This window comes from Hyalella azteca, unplaced genomic scaffold (genome assembly GCF_000764305.2).
Source record: "Hyalella azteca isolate HAZT.00-mixed unplaced genomic scaffold, Hazt_2.0.2 contig7276, whole genome shotgun sequence".
Taxonomy (NCBI): Eukaryota; Metazoa; Arthropoda; class Malacostraca; order Amphipoda; family Hyalellidae; genus Hyalella; species Hyalella azteca.
The window spans coordinates 383,611-405,613 of NW_025937404.1; the positions used below are offsets into that span (position 1 = coordinate 383,611).

General features: G+C 40.0%; 3 protein-coding genes across 4 annotated transcripts; 1 reads left to right on the top strand and 2 right to left on the bottom strand.

Annotated features, from left to right (window-relative positions):
• Nucleotides 1–1,609: 1,609 nt before the first annotated feature.
• LOC108678266 lies at nt 1,610–10,189 on the top strand. 2 transcript variants are annotated; one of them, XM_018166647.2, is made up of 7 exons: nt 1,610–1,673; nt 3,329–4,634; nt 5,102–5,223; nt 6,117–6,215; nt 6,876–7,105; nt 7,483–7,607; nt 9,011–10,189. In XM_018166647.2, exons 2-7 carry the CDS (start codon nt 3,389–3,391, stop codon nt 9,190–9,192), a joined length of 2,004 nt encoding a protein of 667 aa, XP_018022136.1. In that variant the 5' UTR covers nt 1,610–1,673; nt 3,329–3,388; the 3' UTR covers nt 9,193–10,189. The 2 variants fall into 2 exon arrangements, with proteins under 2 accessions (XP_018022136.1, XP_018022129.1); XM_018166640.2 differs by lacking the exon at nt 1,610–1,673 and having other exon boundaries at nt 3,178–4,634.
• Nucleotides 10,190–11,550: 1,361 nt separating this feature from the next.
• LOC108678299 (tenascin-R) lies at nt 11,551–16,619 on the bottom strand. Its single transcript, XM_018166679.2, has 5 exons — nt 15,965–16,619; nt 15,320–15,427; nt 13,959–14,771; nt 12,919–13,026; nt 11,551–12,348 (listed from the first exon to the last, which is right to left on the bottom strand). Exons 1-5 carry the CDS (start codon nt 16,390–16,392, stop codon nt 12,165–12,167), a joined length of 1,641 nt encoding a protein of 546 aa, XP_018022168.2. The 5' UTR covers nt 16,393–16,619; the 3' UTR covers nt 11,551–12,164.
• Nucleotides 16,442–20,214, bottom strand: LOC125178127 (tenascin-like). Its single transcript, XM_047881188.1, has 5 exons — nt 20,157–20,214; nt 17,672–18,694; nt 17,332–17,439; nt 16,508–16,894; nt 16,442–16,451 (listed from the first exon to the last, which is right to left on the bottom strand). Exons 2-5 carry the CDS (start codon nt 18,691–18,693, stop codon nt 16,442–16,444), a joined length of 1,527 nt encoding a protein of 508 aa, XP_047737144.1. The 5' UTR covers nt 18,694; nt 20,157–20,214.
• Nucleotides 20,215–22,003: the final 1,789 nt, after the last annotated feature.

Genomic DNA, 22,003 nt, shown 5'->3' on the forward strand with positions numbered 1-22,003 from the left:
ATGTGTCAAAGAAACTATCAATCAACTAAATTAGAAACGAAAGGACAGTGGATACTAGGCTGGATTACATGTGACAGTGAATGCTAAACTAAATAGTCTACTGTCCTAGTCGGCTTCTCACGAGCTCGCACACCAACACACGGTATGGAAGCACGCATACGTGCCCCACTCAACTTAAAGCAAGTTTAAGATTCCCGAGGTTGAAGTGGCCCCTGACGGTGACGTGGTGAATCAGCCCACGATTGAAGCAGGCACGTTGTGCTGCCAATCTCTAGTCACAACTACCGGTAGAACTATGCAAAGGCTCCGGAGGTGAACTGGTCAGGAAAACCTCGCAGTCCTACCGGCGTACCTTGAATAAAAGTGACAGTCAGCATCAGGCTACAGGTACTGCCGCGCTAGGGAGTTATAGCGAGCAGACTGTTGTGGTGCTGACAAAATATAAACTAATAGAAAACCATGACTGGCTAGCGAAATGACTAGCTGGTAAACGGAAACCGTTTAGTCAGACTTTAGACTTTAGAGGCCAACAACTTACATCTAATTCACATCCATAATTGCGCCCCACCTAAACCAATTAAACACAACTCACAAGTCAGTATAGTATGGCTAAGACAACAGTTGCGAAAAATACCAGTATTAATTCACATGACGCAGGGTGCAAACCGCAGTACAGCAAAGCAACGCTGACTGGAAACGAAGAGCGTACAAGACGCGCGTGTCTTCAGGGCTCGACAAGCAGTGAACTCAGATTCCAGCGCGCTTAACCTAACGTGACAATTTTAGCGGGAAAATCTAATATTTAGCGAGCTTTCCCACACACATCCTCCTTGCTTTACCATAGCTTCGATTTAGATCTTTTGATTTATTCGAACATCAAGGTACGAAAGACCCAATCTACCATAATAATAAATGAGACACTTATTACAAGGTTGAAATGATGCTTCTGTGAAAAAATTATACGAAAGAATGAGGTATTTATCGTACCATACTGATAACAAGACCTTAAAAAAGAAGATCGGTTTTTACTTCGCCTATTAGGAGGGATACCGATGAAGAATACACTTCAAGTATAAAGATCTAGCGAGACCCCAGTAAGAAACCATCCACTTTGACGCTCTACGATTGAAAAAATTAATTCACCAATAGTTTGGAATCTTATCTTTCATTTTACAAATGATGGTAACGAACCGCCGTTTCTTGAAATGGGTAGCTGAGGTTACGTTAACACAAGTTAAGATGTCGATGCTATGAAGTACGCACAAGCAAACGTTTTCATATTTTCATTTTCTTCATAGTTATGAATTTTTGAAGATAAAAGTATATGAAGTATGTGAAAATCCTTCATATAAAGTATATGAAGGAAGTATAGAAGCAAAAGCCGAAAAAATATTTGGGCGAGCGAATCAGTAACAAGCATCTAACCTATCCTAGATAGATATCCATGTAGGGTCGAGCCGAGAGTCGGGCGGGGTGCTGCCTGTAGTGCCAAGAGTCGGGCGGGGTGCTGCATGCTGTGTTGAGGGTCGGGCGGGGTGCCAGCTGCCCAATGTCTATTACTGGCCCTCGGGAGGGAAGACCCATGACGAAGATGCGCCGCAGTTGATCGTGGGCTCGTGAGGGTCATAGACACGTGAGGGTCATAGACACGAGAGGGTCATGGACATGTGAGGGTATGTACCCTGCCGGCAGGCTCATGTAACGTATGGCAGAGATATGTGCTGTAGCCGCTACACTCCGTACCGCGTAGCTTAATACACGGTTGCATGGTGAACCACTAAAACTAAAAGTGCACTCACAGAAATGAATGAGCCTTATTGTCAACTTGTGACACTTTTTACAACACTTTTCTTTAACTTCACTTCTTGTTGTCTGCTACATATCTTATAATCAATATTTAACACACTTCTAGCAGTCTAATCGATTTGAAATATTGCACACTAGCGTAAACTCGGAGACAAGGCATGAATCAATTGGCAGAATAAATGATTAAAAATTTAATTTTTTAATATTACAAAAATAATTTGAAATACTTTTGTTAATATTTAAAACAAAATGAGAAATTCATTGTACATGTGAAAATCGGAGACACAGGCCTCTTATGAAGTGTTGTCTTGAAAAAGTAATTTTTAAACGCATATTATTATCCCCAACACACGCTGAGAGAGGCATGGGCACTGATTGCAGATAGATACACGAAAAAAAGGGCGCTGTTTGGACATCGTTACACTCATTTCTTTGAGTCTAGACTGATGTTTTTGCAACTGAAAAATTTGTGTTTTAATAAAGTATTACATGAAGTATTATATCATATGAATTGAAAAAGAGTACGTTCACGATTATGTCTTAATTTGAGTTAAGTGTCATAAAAAATACCGCATATGTTCTATAGATCTATATTGTTATATCTGATTATTCTGCTGAACTTCATGGTAACGGGTTGTTAATCCGCTAGTCAATATGGTAATTTCGGGTTAATCCGCTGCTCTATATTGTGATATTGGGTTAATCCGCTCACCTATTTCAAACCCGAATCAAAATAAATATTTTCCGAGCACTATATAACCGTACAATCTCGCATTGCCGAATATTTACTCGTAATCTCAAATAAATATTTTTCTTCCAATCTTACTCATCACTACTTCAGCTAAAAGACTACTTCAGCGTGTTTCTCGAAGCTGAAGTTTAGGAAGTCACCTAACTAAGGATTCAGACGACTTCTTTCTATAACCAAAGAGTCGCCCCATCAGATAAGTTATATCATATGTATAGTAATGGTACTATATTTTTCCTACATGTGGCCATGATGGGTACCAACATGACCATACGTTTCCCTTACGTGGACGCGTTGGGTGAATACATTGCAATATGTTTCCTATATGTGGCCGTGCTAGGAAGTAAGTAAAGATGTATGAAGTATGCTTTAAAATTAGAGGCAAAAATGTGTATTTCATTAATGAGCGTGTGTGTACATGATCAGCCTTACTTACATACGAGGAAAAATTAAAGGAATAACTTGAACTTTTGGGCCCGGGTGAGGGAATGGAGTAGGTATGCTGAATGCTAGCGGTTGCCAAGTGCTGCTGCTATTTCTGAATGCGTGCAGCAGCGGCAAATGCGGCAGCATGCAGCACCGAAGTAGCTGAGCATGCTACGCAGCATTAATACTGCACGCCGCGCAGCATGCAGCACCAAACCAGTGCTGCATTAAAACCATCAGATTCGAGATTCTCAGAGAAGTTAAGCAATTCATTATTAATGTAATTTCTAACCATTCGTAAGTAAGCTATGTACGTATAATATCTTAAAACAATTGAGTCTCTTGCAGGATTTTGATCTATCAGTGTTAGTTGCGCTAGTCTAACTAGATTTATTGTGGCATTCCGTAATGAGGCATTACGACATGGCCGAAGCAGACGCCGCAATGCAGACACCAGCTGTTGATTCCAAGATAAAAGTTCCATCTGAGCAGCCATTACCAGAACATGGAAGGAGCGTACAAAGCTCATCGGTAGCCCAACTATCAAATCAGGAATTTCAAAGAATAGGTATGGATGCTATGGCCAACGATCCATCAGGTAGCCAACATATCTCAACAGGTACGCTTGGTACCGCTCAACAATCTTCTGATGAAGTTCGACGAGAATATTGTCATCTACCCATTGGAGATCAATTGGGTAGTTCTGAATTGACTAACGTATCAGGTCCATCACCCATGGTAGAGCGACTCGATTATGAGATGGAGGCATCAACTGATACCGATACAATGTCTGTTGAACAACTAACTATTTCCGACGATGGATATGCGATATCGGCGGTTCAGTCAAAAAGTTTCGATGGCGATTATAAAATACCTGAACAGTCAAGCAGTTTCGCTTGTGAATGTACAAACAACTTCATAGCATTCAGGGCACAATTAGATAAATTTATCCGTGAATCGTCAGACAAAGACGAGGCTTCGGTCACGGCCGGACAATCTAGCAGCTCTGAATATCGAAACGCGGTTGGGTGTGAAGGAGAACTTGCTTGCTGCCACGCGTCGGTCTGTAACTGCTGGTGCACTTGCGAGAGCTACGAAGAGATGAAAGCCTTTGATGAAACTGAAGAGTCTATGCCGGTGTGTGTGCACTGTGAAGAATGTGGCGACGATGAGTGTATGTCCCCGGAGATCATGTGTACGTGTGACGACAGTGTGGTGGTCGTCAGGCCTTTGTACTCGGTACACTGCTGTACCTGTGGAGTACAACTAGCTCCAGACGATGAACCACCATCAGCTGAATCTCTTGATGACCAACGCAACAATAACATCGTGGAAGCCATTTCTGATGATGAAGCTGGTGGAAGAGTACAGTCGGTGCCTCCTCCTCCTCCTCCTCTGCCTCCCACTCTTTTCTCGGGCTCTAGCTTGACACGTATGTTAGCGCCTACCCCAGCGGGTAGTGCGCCCTTGTTGCGGCTGCGGGCGATTACCTGCGATGATGGGTCTTCGCATGACACGCGGCTACACGAGGCCGCTCGTGCAGGGCAGACAGAGTCACTGAGGAATCTCCTGAAGGATGAAAATCTCAGGGCGAAATGCATTATTGCCAGAACAAGACCGCTCATGGCCACGCCGCTGAGGGAGGCCGTTGTTGGTGAGTGTTAGTATGTTGCTAGCTGGTATAATTTCACGATATAATTTCTGGTTCATGAAAATTGGTACTTCCAGTAGTAAGATTTAAATTTTATTTAGTTTCTAATCCCCGTTATAATGGCTGGCAATTACCTGTATGGGATTTTCAACCGTCGCTGTTGCCGGTTATCAACCGTCTTTGATTATCGTGATCTTCATGTTGTCATCATCTTAATTTACCATGTTTTTAATACGAGTCTTTGATCTTACTCATCTCGCCTGCTTATCCAATGGGCAATCTTTTTGCATACTCTAAGGGTAATCTTCCTGAATGCACAAAGTTTAATATTCCTTATTGCCCAAAGGGTTACATTTATGATCACCAGAAGGGTAATTTTCTTGACTACCCAAAGAGTATTATTCCGAATCACCTGAAAGCGAATCTTTTTTATTACCCTTCTCTCCTGATTACCCTCTCTGCCCTCACAGGTGGCAACACCGCTTGCGTGAAGGTGCTGCTGGAGGCGGGCGCTGACGTGGACGCAGTGGACGTCAAGGGACAGACGCCCCTCTTCGTGGCAGCGTCCCTCAGCCATCACCACATCTTGAAGGTTTTAGTGATGTCCAAATTTGTACACACTAACTTTCTCCCCAGCACTACAGCCTATAGGTCTAATGTAGTGACGTACTATAATCTATACTAATTATTATTTATATATGATTGACTTTCGCTCCAAATGGAGCAGGATTTGCCTATGGACGTCCTGAAGGGTAATCTTCTTGTGAGACCAATTCCCGTACTAAAAAAATGCGGTTATCCTCAAATGAGGATTGATGAGTTGCGCATCAAATTATTTGACAGAAAAATAAAAGCAAACTGTAATGTAAAAAAAGGACAGCGAATAATTTTGTTTCATATCAGGGGGATAAGAATGCGTCAAATAAAGAATGCGTCAAATAAAGCGCAATTGCAAGATGATCTTGACAGCTTAGTTAACTGGGCTGATACGTGGCAGCTGCGGTTTAATGCTGACAAGTGTAAGGTACTTCACCTCGGGAAGAACAATGAACAGCAAGATTACAGTATGAGAAGACATGGTTGCAACGAGAGAGTAATGATTGAAAAGTCTTTCCTTATCGAACCCGGTGGAAGTCTAGTAGCTTCTTCAAACTATCGCCAGTCATGAAAAGATCCGGTCAAATGACACGAGTTTAGATTCTATAAACAAGGCACGAAATGGAAAAGAATCGGCGACAGGCCACATCAGGCCTACACTTCAGAGCCGACATCACTATGTTATGTTATGTTATAACTTTAAGTGGTGTAACAGAGACGAAATCAATCTTTTCACATGCATATCGTGACGAAATCCATTGTTAGAAGCATGTAGTGCATGTGAAATAAATATTTGGTTCTAGCTGGAGGTAGAAGGAAAATATAATTTGAGATTGAAGAAAATACCGCCAAAACCTAACCGATTCCTGCACCTGTAACCCCTCATAGCTGCTGCTGGAGGCGGGCGCTGACCCAGACGGCAGTCGCTGCAACAGCTGCACGCCGCTGCTACTCGCCGTCAGGGAAGGCTGTCTGCCGGCTGTTCAGGTTCATTAATGAATACATATAAAATTATTAAATCCATTAATTGTACATAAAATTGTTGTATATTGTGCATTGTTTCATTGAATTGCGATTTTGACAACCACATTCCCGGGCAAAAATTCCAATTCATTGTCACTAAGAGAATATAAGCAAGTCCAGCGCCCGACCCGAAACCACAAACGATTGTTGCCGTCGCCTTTAGTGAAAAAATGAACAGATTAAGCCACATTTTATTCACTTCGGAAATAAATTCAGTCATACAACGAAAGTGAGTCATGATGATGGTGTCCACTACGAAAACGGCTTCGATTTAGGAGTAGATGTTGAATCATGATGGAGTAGATGCTGAATTTGCAATGATTCAAAGTTAAAGAAATTTTCGTATACGAAACAAACAAATGTTCAAATAACTTACCTATTAAGTGGAAGTCATGAGTTCCTCAATCTTTTTTGGAAGGTAATCTAAATAATCCTATTGGATTAGAGCCTATAGCGTTTCTTTATTTGTTTATGTAGTGGGCATATTTTGGACAAAAAAAATCAGTCAGATTTCTCATTTTTTAACTATTGAACTGAACTTCGAACTAGCGTCCAAGTTTAAATTATAATATCAACTATATATTACGCACATCCATGATTACTATAAAATTCTTGTCCTCGCAGTCGCTGATGGCTGCGGGGGCCGATTCTCAGCTGGTGTTCCCGCACACGACCTGCACGCCAGGATGGCCGCTGCAGCACAGCGTAGTATACCGCCACCTAGCCTGCTTCCTCGCGCTGCTCAAGGGCGGCGCTAAACCGACCTTGACAGGCGTCTGGGGCGACCGTGAGACTATCGACGCTAGCGTCCTCAAGAGGCTGTCCATCATACGGACAGCACTACGCCATGCCAGGTTGGCTGTAGGGGTTGCATCGTACCAGGTACGATGGAGGGGCAGCGTTGTGCTTGTTTGCTCGAGGGTCTTCCTTCCAACCCTCTAGGTGGGCTGGAGAGTGGACGATAAAACGTCAGGCCAAGTGGGTAGGAAGTGAAGCGCCATGGTATGCGAAGGTATGCGCTATGCCAGATGGGCTAAAGGGAAGGCGTTATGCTTCGTGAGCTGGAAGAAAGGCATAAATTGAGGTTGATGACGTGACAATCCTATTAGTCCACCAGTACACACCTGTAATCGCAGATGTAATTACACCAGTAATCACACCTGTAATTACACCAGTAATCCCACCGTAATTACACCTTTAAACACGCCAGTAATCGCCTAACCTTCTTCAGCGACATGCCCGAGTTCGTGTGGGTGTACCGGGAGTTCGGAGGGACCTTGGACCGCACAGAGGACCTGCCTGAGGACCTCCAAAGATCGTTATCCCCAGCGAGGCTCGCACTTCAGGAGGCTCAAGGTTGGAAGGCCGTAAATCTTCCAAAAATGTGTATTTTTTCAAAAAATGTGTTTTTTTCAACAAAAATTAGTAGGTGTATTTTACTTGTATAAAAGTTAGATATTTTGCTGGATTTATTTTATTCCTCAGGTCAACTGGGACATGATGCTGAAGAATGGTAGTGTGGCCATTAATCTTCAATAACGAATTGTTCCCGTTTCTTTTCCTTATATGCATTGCATGAATTGTAACAGGATATTGAAAGTCGGCCTGCTGTATATATTTTTTAAACTGTCCATACATCCTATTTTTATGGTGCATTTGTATTTCTTATTAACTGTCGAATATATTATTATCTTTCAAAAATTTCGTATTTAACCTGTGTTTACTAAATGTCAGTTTAGACAAGGGGTTGCAGATCGATTTGTGCTAGATTTTTTCAAACTTTTAAAAGAACATTTAGTGTATATATTTATATATTTTATTTAATGCATCTCATCGTGTTGAACTTAAGCCATCTATTCTTAAATGAAAAAGACATTGATTTATGAATCTGTGCTCTCTTAAGAGTTTCCCGTAGAAGGATGACCTACCGATGAGTTTAATTGTTATTCCATGGTAGTTTATGAGCGATTATTGTCGTTTCAAGAACGCGTTCAAGAACAGACTAGATAAAGCTATGGAAAAATATATGTTCAGATTTGAAATGCCTAGCTCCTTATCGAACCCGGTGGAAGTCTAGTAGCTTCTTCAAACTATCGCCAGTCATGAAAATATCCGGTCAAATGACACGAGTTTAGATCTATGAACAAGGCACGAAAAGGAAAAGAATCGGCGACAGGCCACATCAGGCCTACATTTCAGCGCCGACATCATTATGTTATGTTATGTTATGTTTCGTCTCGCAGCATCAACTCTCCTGTTGACATTATAGTGCAGCTTGTGTATGTCTGTTTTAGGGGCGTTTATCGTAATTTTAAGGGCGTTTTTCGTATTTTTATGAGCGTTTATCGTATTTTGTAAGCGTTCATCGTAGTTTTATGAGCATTTATCTTAGTTTTATGTGCGTTTATCGTTGTTTTATGAGCGTTTATCTTTGTTTTATGAGCGTTTATCTTAGTTTTATGAGCGCTTATCGTTTTATGAGCGTTTTTCGTAGTTTTATGAACGTTTATCTTACTTTTATGAACGTTTATCTAAGTTTTATGAACATTTATCGTGGTTTTATGAGCGGTTATCTTAGTTTTATGAACATTTATCGTGGTTTTACAAATGTTTATCTTAGTTTTATGAACATTTATCGTGGTTTTACGAGTGTTTATCTTAGTTTTATGAGCGTTTATCGTATTTTTATGAGCGTTTATCGTAGTTTTATGAGCGTTTATCTTAGTTTTATGAGCGTTTATCGTCGTTTCGTCTTGCAGAATCACCTCTCCGTCTGACATCATTGTGCCGTCTGAGTCTGACCCGATGTTTTGGCGCCGCCCTCCTCCCAGAGGTGGCCGCACAGGCCGGACTGCCAGCAAACCTGCGGGCCTTTTTGGCCTTCCAGGACCTAGACGTGGTCGTGGCAAGGGCCGCCAGCGCATCATTTCTCTTGAACTAGAATGAATACGAGCTAGTTGATTATTGACAAAGAGAACATATGTCTGAGTAAAAAAATGTTTTAGTGTACACAAGAAAACCCAGAAAAACCTCTTAAATAGCTTATGAGTGTTGAGGAAATTTTCCTGAATTAATAAGTGGCATTAATAAATATTATACAAGTTTATATTATACAAGGCTACAATTAAGTTGTATATGAGTGTTGTATTTACGAAGAGTTATGTATGTAATTTAAGCGGATTTCTGCACCTCGCGTAATAAAACGCGTTGGATATTGTTAAATCAATACTTTGTTATGTTATCTACTTAATTCTTCTAAGTTTGATGTTAACATTGTACGATGTGTGTTGAATTCAGTTGGAAATCCAGTGTTCCGTCGACGTTTCATGGGCAAGGAGGGAGAGGGTAAGCGTTGATGGTGTAGTTTTTAATTAACCGGGCATGATTCCGTGGGCATTACCTATTAGAAATAATCGCTACCGATAATTTTTTTAACCACAACCGTATATAGAAAATGCGAATGGTAAGATGTGGATGGTATCATCAATACTACCTGTAATACATTAGTAATGCTGCTTGTACTGTCGTTCTGAAGTTGACAGTTGGACCGTGTACTTGCTTGTATACTGTCGTGCTGAAGTTGACAGTCTTACCGTGTTGTTGGTAGTCGTACTGTGCTCTTGAGTATTCAAGAAGACTTATACGAACGTGTAAACATTCTGTAATAGCGTATACTAAGGCAATGTCCATCGATTATTTTATTTGTGGCTGAATACTTTTTATACATCTAGCTCGAGTCGAATATGCTCGTTCTGTTGACATTTGATGGTTTCAACACAGGGTGACGGCCTGGCTGTTCCTCAGTTGACAAAGGACCTACTCGCTACTCCTTCAAATGTTGTGATCGCAAACTCGCATCAGCAGACCGAAATCTCTCTTTGTTTTGTGACCTTAAGATATAAGAGAATAAACTAAAAGATATAAAAAATATATATTTATTCGTGTTTTTTGTTCTGTATGTTGGGCGTATCTTTTATTTGTTTATACGAATACACTTAATATTATTATACGAATACGTAAATTATTATTTATCTTGAATTTTATTTTATTTAGAATTGACTTTCAAATCGTTAATCCTTTAATAAACACAATGATGTATACTTAGGTTATGATACTTACTAATAAAATAATTTTGATTGCGTCATAATTAAATTTCAGTGTTAAAAACTCTCATTTTCTGCCAAAAGCATTAACATGCAGACGACGCAATCCGCACTCGGGGTTGACAGATTTTGGCAAGAAAAAACGGCGAAACAAGTTTCATAAAGGCTTACACAGTTGCTAATCCAATATTATATGTAAATTTGAAATTTTCGGTATAACGATTCAATTTTTTAGATATTGTAAACTTTGAAATTATATTTGGGTCTAGGGCTTACAGATATACTCGCCGGCCAATTCGACTGAGAAAATGCCAAACTCTACGAATTTGACCGGCAAAGGGCCTATCTGGCAGCGGCCAGGATCTTACTTGCTGGCAAAGATACGAATCATGAATTTTGTGAATAATTAGTCAGCATATGTAAATCAACGAATGCAGGCGACATTATTCGAGTCCATGACTATGAATATATTCGAGCTGAGAATTACCGTGACGCACAAGCCAATCAGCTTCGTCGTCATCTACATCGTCCTCTGTGGACAATGCAATAGTGCTGATGAGGATCACAGACGACTTAGACTGCGAGAGGCTACAGGATGACTTGTCGACAATCTTCAATTAGGCCTTATTGAACAACATGCAATTCATCGGCACCAAGTTTCGAAGTAATGAGATACAGAGCTGGCAAAGACCAGAATGTTACATCACATCTTGAAACGCATCAGAGGAAACTACCTTCAGCAAGTGACAAGCAACAGCATCTTGCATCAGCTGGCCCAAACTCGACAGCTAAACGGAACACGTTCAACGTCATCTCCGGGACCAGAGGGCCGGGTGACCTGCCGACAACTTGGAGACGGAGGACGACCAAGACGGCGCATCAACTTAACCGTGGACTAGGAAATTAGTATTCAGACATCTTGTGAGTCAATGATAATAATAATTCCGGTGCCAGCAAACGGAATTACTAAATTCATGAATACTAATATCTGACGTGAATGATGAAATTGAATTCATGGGACAAGATATCTACGAATTTCATGAGATATTCGCAGGATTTCTAGTGCGTTCTAGGATGACTGCGGATCGTAACTTCTTTGCTTGGGATCTGCAATGTCAATTGGCAATTCGCATGCACGACAATCGCAATGAAGAGTATCCTGAAATATAAAGATAGATTGAAATAAATTCCTTTATTGAATAAACATACATAATTATTGTATAGATTTTTTCTAGGTGGCACAAACATGTTTAAAGATCTCGCAAGAATTTCAAACACAGATCAAAAGAAGATCAGCACATCCACATTGCTGATTATAATTGCAGGTTCATACAGGAAAAGATATTTTGGCGACTGATGGGAACTGATGAACTAATTGATTTTACTATCTCATGAACATTAAAAAAACCTAAAATAGATCAGGTTTATTTCATCGTAATATTTACTACAACATTAGTTAATGCAGCATGCTTTAATCCATTATCAATAGTAAATCTAACTCATCGTCCTGATATCTACCATCAATCGCACATATATAGGTGGTCAATTTTCAGAAACTGCACTCACCTCGCGTGCGTCGCTGAAAACGATTTTTAGGTATCTATTGCCATATAATAACTAAAAGACATTTTCAATCGGACAAGAAAGTTGTGACTCGATATCTTTTACAAAATAGATTGGTTCTTTTGAAGGCCGGCGACATAAGTGATGTGGCGTGATTAGGGGCAGTGATGGTAGACGTAACCTGATAGCGTAAAATTGATGCTGAAAGTCCGATCTCTTTATATTCATTGTCAGATCAAGGGTAGTATTAGACGTAGAGCCAGTGCCTGGAAGGAGATCTGAGAAGGATCTTAACCCTGACGATAGGAGCAGCTGATCGCCAAGTCTGCCAGGAGCATCCAGGGCCTCGGTTGCTGGGCGCGAAGAATCCCGTCAGGAAGTTGGCCGTGCTGGAGGGTCCGCAGCTGTCGTACCACCATCCACCTCTCAGTCTGTAATACAATACGCGGCCGAAAACACGCATAACAAAATAATTTGTGAGAGCATTAAAATGTAATTAAGAGGGCTAAATATATCCAATGGAACATTTATAGAAACAAAATCATTGCCACATGTGAAAATTCATTAAAAGACATCATTGTAAATCGTAGTAGATTGAATCATGCTGGCTAGCTAGGGTCTAACATTAGGTGCCACAAGTTTCCTGCGACCTGCGGCCGTCGATTAGCTGTTATGAGTGTCATCATATAAATGTTAGAACCTTGAGAGGAAAAGTAACGATAAGTTATAAATCAGGCAAAGATCACTTTATTTAGTTCTAAAATGAATATCTTGCGCAAGCAGATGAAATGTTCATGGTGAAGTCACACTATGTCACGATACCGGGAGGTTAATTTGGGGCTGTGGTTAGTGTATTGTATTGTGTATTTGGTTAGTGTATGCGTGTTTGCCATTATAAGTACATTAGTATCATGATATAGACCCAAGTTACATTATTAGATTATTCAACGTATTTCTTGTTGATTATTAGATTATTCAACGTTGATAACGGCAAGACGTACAAGCGGGCGCAGTTGATGTCCGGCTGTCCATCGTTGTCGCGGTCGCCGGTTGTGAACTTTCGACCGTTGAGGCCGTAGAGCGCGTCGCCCGCTGCCCCGCCAAGCAGCCTGTGGTCGTAACGGTATTAATTTCAATACTATAACTTCAATACTGTGCCCAGGGTGGCCCAGTGGTTGGCCCAGGGTGGCACAGTGGTTAAAGTTCAGAGTACCAAGATTGACGCACTAGAGAGGTGCGGGTTCGATCCCAGCTCTGGGCGTCGGTTTCTGGTCAGAATCGGCAAGGAGGCCGGGCGGTTAAGAACAGCAGAATTGTAGCAGTGCGTTGCGAGTTCGAGACCTCAAAATGCTGTGAATATTCTGCGATGTTAAGAATCGGTGACAGGCCTACGGCCTAATAAACGCTGAAACCGCTATTATTATATTATTATTATTAATTAGGGACGGTTACTGCATAGTAATGTGATGCAGAGATAACACACTATACATATATATTTAGGGCTTCTTCATGTAGTATGTTTTATTTAATTCGGGGCAACAACACAAATTTCAGGTCCTCAAATGAAGGAGGACAATTCACTAATCATTTCGTGTCCGAATTTCAGTGTTTTTGACAAGTGCGGAAAGGGAGTGACACACACAGACCAAATAGACAGAGCCCAAATAATTTGCGCAACGTGACAGGCGTGAAGTAATAGTGGACTAGCGTTGCAAGAAGCACGAATCTCTTGTCTGACATTGGGCTAATTCAGCATTACATTTTTCTATGCGATCATAATGGTTATCACGTGCATAATCAAATGCCTATTTTGCCTTATGCTTGTTACATATCATTAAAATGGCTCTAAACAAAGAAGGAAGTCTTCGAGGCGTGTTAAATTCATGTTCGTGTCTATAAGATTGATGAAAAAACATAAAATAACTTCCATATTTTACCTGTATTATATTACAATATACACGGATGATAGATTAGGAATCGGATTAAGAAGATAAAATATATACACGTGAAAACATTATAACTTGGAAAATTTAGCACGTACTTTTCCACATGAAATTGGTAGTCGACCTCAGGTCCATCGAGCCACACTCCGGAGTAGTGGGAGATGGCCACAGTGCCTTCAGCGTCGGTGAGTTCGATGAGAAGTTCCGTGGGCTTGATGGCCGAGTTTGTCATTAAATACAGGCATTCGAGCCCCAGCCAATAACCATCAGCCAAGTTACCGAATCCATTCACGTATTGTTGCCAGGGTACATTAAAAGTTTGTTTCTCCGTAGCTCTATCTCGCCTGAGCACCATAAACCAAAATTTCCCGTAAGCCAAGTCGCCAAAACGACCGCAGGCTTTCCCACGTACTTGCAGATTGTAAGGAGGTACTGAAGGTCCAAGTCCGTCTGATGTTGAGAACTTCCAGCTGTTGTAGTACTTGCTAACAGATATTTGTGCTTCGTAAGCTAACCTTGAGAGCTGTGCGTATTCTTGTAACGATACAGTTTGAGCAAACGGCTTTACCCAAGCTCTTAAATTATCTAGTTGAGTGTTAGTCTCGGGAGCACGGGTAGTGGATTCTGTTAGTTTTGGTTGAGGAATTCGGTTGATCACAGAAACTGCTTCTAGCGTTGACGAGAAGACAGTTTCCTCACTGAAGACAGACACAGCTGCCACGTAGAGTTTCATGTTCTCCGAGGGCTTGTGTCGGATGGACATCTTGGTGCGTACCACCGGCGCACTCGAGTTCCAGGTGTGCCAGAGAAGCTTGGTAGAAGACTGAAGTTTGTCCAGTAATCGGTCGGCATTGAGGTTGTTCCCTGGACTGTCCGCCTTACCATTACCAAACCACCAGCCTCCTCCCGAGCTGAGCATCAGCAAGGTGGTTTGAAAGATTTTTTTGGCAGTTTCAATTCAGAGAATGATTGAGAGGAAACATAATTGAGATTGTGAGAGAATTGTACGTTCGTACGAGCAGGAGAGAATATTGTATTTAAATATGATTCATCATCTTGGATTGATTTAGAAAGAAAATGACGATGCATGAAATTATTTGCATTCTAAAATCGGAATGAATGTGTTATCAATGAATAGCTTCAATTCCAGTAAACTGAGACAAAGGCGCAAATCAAAATTTGATCTGAGTGACTTACGTGGAAATTCAAATTAATTTAATTTCTTTATTCTCAGTGAATCTGGAGCCAAAGCTTGTCATTCTAATCATATGCAATAAAGGTTTGAAGAAGATCATCTATAATACAACATAAACGACAAATGAGTTTACGTTAGAAGAATGTCTTTTGCGGAATCTTGCTCCCAAAATATTCATTCTACCACATAGCATTTAGAATGAGCTCTAATATTAAATTATTTTAGGGCTGTGATAATTTTAATAGCCACCATGACAATACCGACATAGAGGCCAGGTTTCCGTCGCTGAAGGCGTCGTTGTCGAGATCGATGGTGCTGAACTTGGACGCTTCGGTTGAGGCGAGGGCGTTGCCCGCCGCACCACCCAGGAACCTGCATGTGGGTGTAACATAAAAAATATTTACGATAATTCGTAATTATGAAGCCGTAATTGCTGACGGCTTTTTAGTTGGAACCCATCGATCACAGACGAGAAATCGGCCGCGACGTGTAATGAGGTTGTATTTGTACTTAAACGAGTTTTGAACTTTTTATATTAGCGAGTTTGACCTAGGCATTTTAAATGAGATGAAGATCTACGTAATTTCGGTTCAAATTAATTTAATTTATTGAGTGATCTTGCTGTAATTTGAGACTCCACATTACTTCTTAGGATTAACTCAGGGAAACTGAAAAATCTTAAATAACACGTGTACCAATGTAACTTACTTCTAATAATAAATTGAGGAGCGAAAAGGTGAAACATCTATTTTACGAGGACACTAAATCTTGTAGAAAAAGGCTTTTGCAACGGAAACGGAATCAATCGTTATAAAGTCGCCGAAATTTGAATTTTTTAGAGGATATTTGAAAAAATACGGTAAAAGAAGAAACGTTTATGAGGTGCATTCATCAAAAGAATTTACTCACTGTTTGACGCGAAATTGATACTGAGAAGTGGATGGGGCCAAAGAAAATCCCATGTAATGAGCAATAGCGACGACCCCCTCAGCATTGGTGAGTTCGATTAGCAGCTCAGTCGTGGGCAAGTCTCTGGTCAACACGTGGATGCAATCCAGTCCCATCCAGTATCCAGTCGCCCATGATCCAAATCCATCGACATAATCTTTCCATGGACGTTTGAAGGATTTGCTGGTTGTTGCATCCCTCCTCTGGATCACGAACCAGTTTCCCCCGTAGTTAGAATCTCCATACAGTCCGCACACTCTGTCGTTACCCTTAATGTGGTATGGACAAACTTCGGGGTTTACAACATCTAGTTTGACTGTTCGCTCGTTGTAGAACATTACAACAGTTTTCCGCGCGGCTTCCATTTCTGCTTTCAGTGACACCGACATCGCCACATCTGACAAATTCCGAATCGAGAATCGTAATTGTGAGTCAAGGTTACCAGTTTCTAAAAGATTCAAGGACGAATTGCTTTTCGCGGGCTGGAGTCCCGTTAGTCCCAACGAAACTCCAGCAATGGGAGTAACAGTTTGGTTCAAGGTTGAAGTATCATTAGATGGAGACGTGGTGGTGGGGGTGGTAGTGGTGGTGGTAGTTGGGGTGGTGATAGTGGGGGTGGTGGTGGTGGGGGTGGTGAGGTTGGTCGTGGTAATAGGGGCGGTAGTGGTAGTGGTGCTGGCAATTGTGGTGGCAGAGTTAGTGTTCTCTGTCGCTACGTTGCTCCCATTGTTTTTTCTGATCAGCATCCTCACACTCAAAATTTTCATTTTCGGTTCCATCGAGAACCAGCGAACACCTGATGGCTTTTCTTCAGTGGACCCAACAAAGCCGGTGAGGAAGTTTTGATTTCGGACCTCTAGGCAATTCTTGTACCACCAGCCGCCTCCAAACCTGTTGAAATGTTTCGGTAGTTCATGATAACGTAGCAGTTACGACGGTACATTCAAACATCATTTAACGTCTTCACAGGTTGAGGATTGAGTAAATTGTCCGCAAAACTAGCTGATCTGATGGCCTAATTAAGATGGCCTAATGAATTTATAACGGCCTGATGTATGATTGATTTAGGTCTATTTAGGTCACAGCTTTATTCTCCAAAATCAATAAGAGACTAGCGTAGAAGTACGTTAACTTGCCCTCTACTATATTAATTTTTATTGCGATTTCTTTTATCAAAGAACACGAATGACCATAGTTGAGAATAATGGAAAAAGTGAAATTTAAGAACAAAGTAGTTTCCAAAGATTGCGATAACAGTTTCTCCTTCGCCAGTAAAGTTCACGCCTATTTACACTAAATTTTGTTCAGTTTAATGATTATTGACTCACAAGAGGGCGCAGTTTTTGTCTTGAAGGTCATCTTGGTCGCGGTCCGGGGTGGTGAATGCGACGCCCCGGCTACCGCTCAGTCCGTCCCCAGCTGCGCCCCCCAGGTAGCTGAGGGTAGAGTACTCATCAAAATATCTTCGAATTTACTTGTGAGTAAGAAATAATAACAATAATAATTTCAAAATAATTCAAATCGTAATGATGCTGTTTATTTTGTACTGCTACTGAAAATAGATGTATTCTTAAAAATAGAGAAAACTATCTTACAAGATTCATTTAATTCCTCACCGGTATTGTGGTGATATACGAACAGTTGCATTGTAATTTCCATAGTACTCACTCGGCAAGGCTGAGCTGGTATTTCTGTAACTCATTGCCAACGGAGAAGCCGGAATAATGTGCCAGACGTACGAACCCTTGTTCGTCAGTCAGTTCGACGAGAAGTTCGTATATGTGCTCATTTGTGAGATTACTCAGACACTCCAGACCCAACCAAAACCCGGAAGTTAAGTTACCAAAACCGCTCCTGTAGTCTTGCCATAGAAGGTTGAACGTAGTGCTGCTGTTAATCGGTCTCTCTAGGACCAAAATCCAATCGTCGCCATAAAAAGCGTCACAGACTTTTATGCACTTTTCATTCTCGGTGAAATTACTGTTTAGACATGCTGAAGAGAGTCCTGATTGCATTTCCCGCGTGAAAGCCGTATAGTAGTTTTCTATTTTGAGCTTTGGGCTAAGATTTATAGATGTTGACTGGGTCGACGAAAATATTTGACTGGTAGGTGGTGTGGGTGATGCTTCAGATGTGGTTCCTAAGGTCGTCTCAGTCGTCAACTGGGCGTTGGAGCAGTTTCTTCGTCCGCCTAGTTTACTTTTTACGTAGTTATACTGACATTTGTTTATCTTTTCGTCTGAGTAAAAATGATAGGTTTGTAATGGTTTGAAATTTACAGGAGGTGATAAACCGCAATTTTTGCACGAATAATGGTCGTTCATGTCAATAGCAAAGAAGGCTCGTAAGAGGGTGCGCAAATCTGACAGGAACTCCCATCGTTCGTTCTCTTCGGTCATCCTATCAGGACCTAGCTGATTTTCGATTGTTCTCGCATAAGGTTGAACAGGAGCCCAATGCCTCAGTGCACGTTGAGGATATACATCCACATTAAGTGGTTCTCGTACAGATGGCCAATATATCGGTTGGGATCGAGGCGCGTAGTGTTCATGCGGATGAGGCTGATCGTGTGACTGGCAGCAGGGTTCAGCACCGGGTGAGCGTTTCGAACCCCCGACGGATGCAACAACCGCCACTAGCCACGTCACCATCACCACCATCTCCACCGTCGGTGTAACGACCAACCACATGCTGTGACGAAGACTTTCATGAAGAATTATCAACTGGAGAAACACTTATTGTTTTTCAATGGAGTTTTGTTACAACTGGTAAATGTAGAAAGAAAAATATCAATGAGCAAGTAAATTTAAGACTAAACAATTTAAATATGAATTATCTAATTGAATAGTTGAATATCGAATATCTCTTGTAAGCTGTAGTGCAAATACGCTTAAGTTAACGTAAGTTAAATCAAACATAACCATACGTAAGTTAATTTGAAGAATTTGAGGAAAATTCGTACAAATATTATTTGGAATTTACTTCTAAGCAAAATGAATAATCTTGTGTGATTGGTCATGAGAGCGCCATGTTTTTGTGTGCACTTCTGTTTACAAATAATTTTGGTGTCGATGTTCATATATAATGAAAAAGTGGCGTTGCCTTCAAAAATAAAAGTAGTTTCGCCTGTGCATTATGAGCAAATTTAGCAACGGCGGAAAGCGTAATTCTTTAATTATTTACAAGGTGAAGGCTATTGATATCGAATAAATTAGCAATCCATGGTGAAAAGTCAAGCCACAGACTGGCATCACCATGCAATCACCGGCGCAAACCACCTTCGTGGCGCCCGTACTCAGACGTAACTGGCCAACACACTTGAAACACTCGCGCATATGTGGCATTATTTTATAAGGCGTGCAGTGTAACTTTTATTTTTATTGTACATTGTGGAGTTCAATGCTTCTGACTACGTATATATAATGAATATGTACCTACGTTATGATATACATCAGCATAAAATGGTAAATGTCCTCATAAAAGTATAATAATAATATAATTCATAATAATACAAACGAAATATGGACGTTTGAAGTAGTGCGTATAATAGCGGAAGGAAATTATCTTCAGTACGTTTTAAAACTGAATCTTGATTCTGCTTATACATAACATCATCCCATTGAATAATAGTTTAGTTATTAAAAGAAAATGACGTTTTTGTGTCATCCTTTTCATCATTGAGTTTAATTTCAGCATCGGACTTGCATATTTAAGAGTATTTGGAAAGTGATATGTTCAATAACACCTGGTATCTGTACGCAAAAAATTTATTATAATTATCTGCGACTTTTTCAGCACAACGTTAGCCGTATAATCATAGACCTATTCATCGGCTATCGGTAGGTAAATCTTTTTATGTTAACGACTATTTCACACAATTGATCTTTTAAATAAAAGTCCAAGAATTAAGCCGTGCAGATTTATGTGAGCAAACTATATTTATTCCGGATTTATTTTTATCATATTTATCTGACAACTGTGAGATCTCGTCAACCGCAATAATTCAATCCCCGAAGTTTCAACATTCAAAACTTTCACTAACGTCCTTCGCTAAAAAGTATGTTACTTTATCAATAAGGACATTATACATTACAGTTTGATTACCAGCCCTAAAATATGCATTTCATGCGGGTTATCAATCTAGCATTCTTACCCAAGATTCTGAATGTCAGTGAATGTTTGCACTCTTATGTCGGACTGGACGCTGCACGAGATGGTGCAGTGACAGACTCGAGCGCCAATTGTTTGACGGCTCCAAAGAACGCAGCCGTGACTTATAACCAAACAAATCTAGCTTGCTTTCAAGATTATATACACACATGAAATCAATCATAAAAATTGTAGAGTAAATCAATTGATAAAGGATAGCATAGAACTATTGGAGAAAGGTCTTCAAGTGAAAGAACTATTTCCTGAAGCATAGAGTCTTTAGCAAATAGCTGAAAAAAATTATCTGCTAAACTAAGTGAATGACAAGTAATCAAATAATCAAAGAAAAGAGAAGTTTGTAAGAAATTGTTCGCCCTAAATTTTCCATCTAAATTTAAAATTAATTCAATTTTGAGTTGCTACATAGTTTCAATTTCAGCCAATACAATTTTAACTTCATTACTTAATAATCTGCGTTTAAAAATTACTTTTTAAAGACAACACTTCTGAACAATCCAGTGTCTTGGATGTTACACATGTACAATGAATTTCTAATTTTATTTTCAAATATTGAAAAAAATATTTAAAAAAATTTTTAAGATATCAAAATTTTGTAAATTTTTTTAAGATATGAAAATTTTGTAAATTTTCAAAATTATTTATTCTGTCAATTGATTCATGCATTGTCTCTGACTTTATGAAATTGTGCAAAATTTCAGATCAATTGGACAGGTCAAATTGTGTCATATATGGATTAAAAGATTTGTAGCAGACGAAATTATTTTTTTAATTTTTTTAATATTGAAAAAAAAATTTTTTTTTACTTTTTAAAATCATTTATTTTGACATTTGATTCATGCATTGTCTCCAACTTTCAACAAGTATGCAAAATTTCAGATCGATAGGATAAGTAGAAGTGTGTTAAATTTCGATTACAAGATTTGTAGCAAACAGACAGACAGACAAACAAGAAGTGAAGTTAAAGAGAAGTGTTGTAAAAATAGTATTACGTGTGTTAGGGTTGTAGTGAAAGGAAATGGAGTGATAGGGCGCGAGAAAACACTCGCGTTCGCAAATTTATTGTTGATGAAAGGACGACCGTGAGGCACATCGATATAATTCGTACAAATTAACACTAATATATTGATATTATCTATCCATGATGTATTAAAAGGAAAATGAGAAGCTGGTAACAAAAAACGTAAACGTTTTGCTTGTAGATGCCTGCTTGAGTAGACAATTTCCTTTTTTGCATCGAACTGTCACAGTACTATTATCAATATTGAGGAATAAATGACAGATAATCCGTTGGAATTGGGTGCGTGCTGACCTATGGTCAAGACCTCTAGATCGGCGTTGACTGAGCATTCTTCTTGCCACATAATAACCTACATTGAAAAGTGAATTCTTAAATAATTTACGTATTTAAGGTGATCGTTTTTGCAGAAATCTTTACAGGAAATGAGTTTTGTAATTTTTATGCACATTTCTGCTTCAGATTTACCGAATCGACACTTCTCCGAACTGCCTCAATCATAACTACTGCAATTATACAGCAAAAAACGCTCAGGCAAGTTCGAAAAGGGTCGACACAGTTTCAAATTTATTGAAATAATCATATCTGATTTCTTCATTTGTTATACTTTGAATATTGAGAAGCTAAGGACCGCATCTAATTATGTGCTCCTAGTGGCTGATATTATGTCCGCATCTAATATAAAACTCCTCGCTCAGGACTCATATTCCGGCTGAAAATATTTATGTGTGTTAAAGTGTACAACACATTTTATTTAGCCAACGAATTTAATGAAGATATATTCGACTATTGAAGAACTTTCTATGGTTGAATTC

Coding starts and splice junctions, on each gene's coding strand:
- LOC108678266 (XM_018166647.2), top strand. CDS start 3,389: ATGAGGCATTACGACATGGCCGAAGCAGACGCCGCAATGCAGACACCA. Junction 5,224..6,116: donor GCCATCACCACATCTTGAAG/GTTTTAGTGATG, acceptor AACCCCTCATAG/CTGCTGCTGGAGGCGGGCGC. Junction 6,216..6,875: donor GCTGTCTGCCGGCTGTTCAG/GTTCATTAATGA, acceptor TTGTCCTCGCAG/TCGCTGATGGCTGCGGGGGC.
- LOC108678299 (XM_018166679.2), bottom strand. CDS start 16,392: ATGTCGGTGTCACTGAAAGCAGAAATGGAAGCCGCGCGGAAAACTGTT. Junction 14,772..15,319: donor GACGGAAACCTGGCCTCTAT/GTCGGTATTGTC, acceptor GCTGATGCTCAG/CTCGGGAGGAGGCTGGTGGT. Junction 13,027..13,958: donor TACCAATTTCATGTGGAAAA/GTACGTGCTAAA, acceptor TTACGACCACAG/GCTGCTTGGCGGGGCAGCGG.
- LOC125178127 (XM_047881188.1), bottom strand. CDS start 18,693: ATGTGGTTGGTCGTTACACCGACGGTGGAGATGGTGGTGATGGTGACG. Junction 17,440..17,671: donor TACCAGCTCAGCCTTGCCGA/GTGAGTACTATG, acceptor CTCTACCCTCAG/CTACCTGGGGGGCGCAGCTG. Junction 16,895..17,331: donor GACAAAAACTGCGCCCTCTT/GTGAGTCAATAA, acceptor ACATTTCAACAG/GTTTGGAGGCGGCTGGTGGT.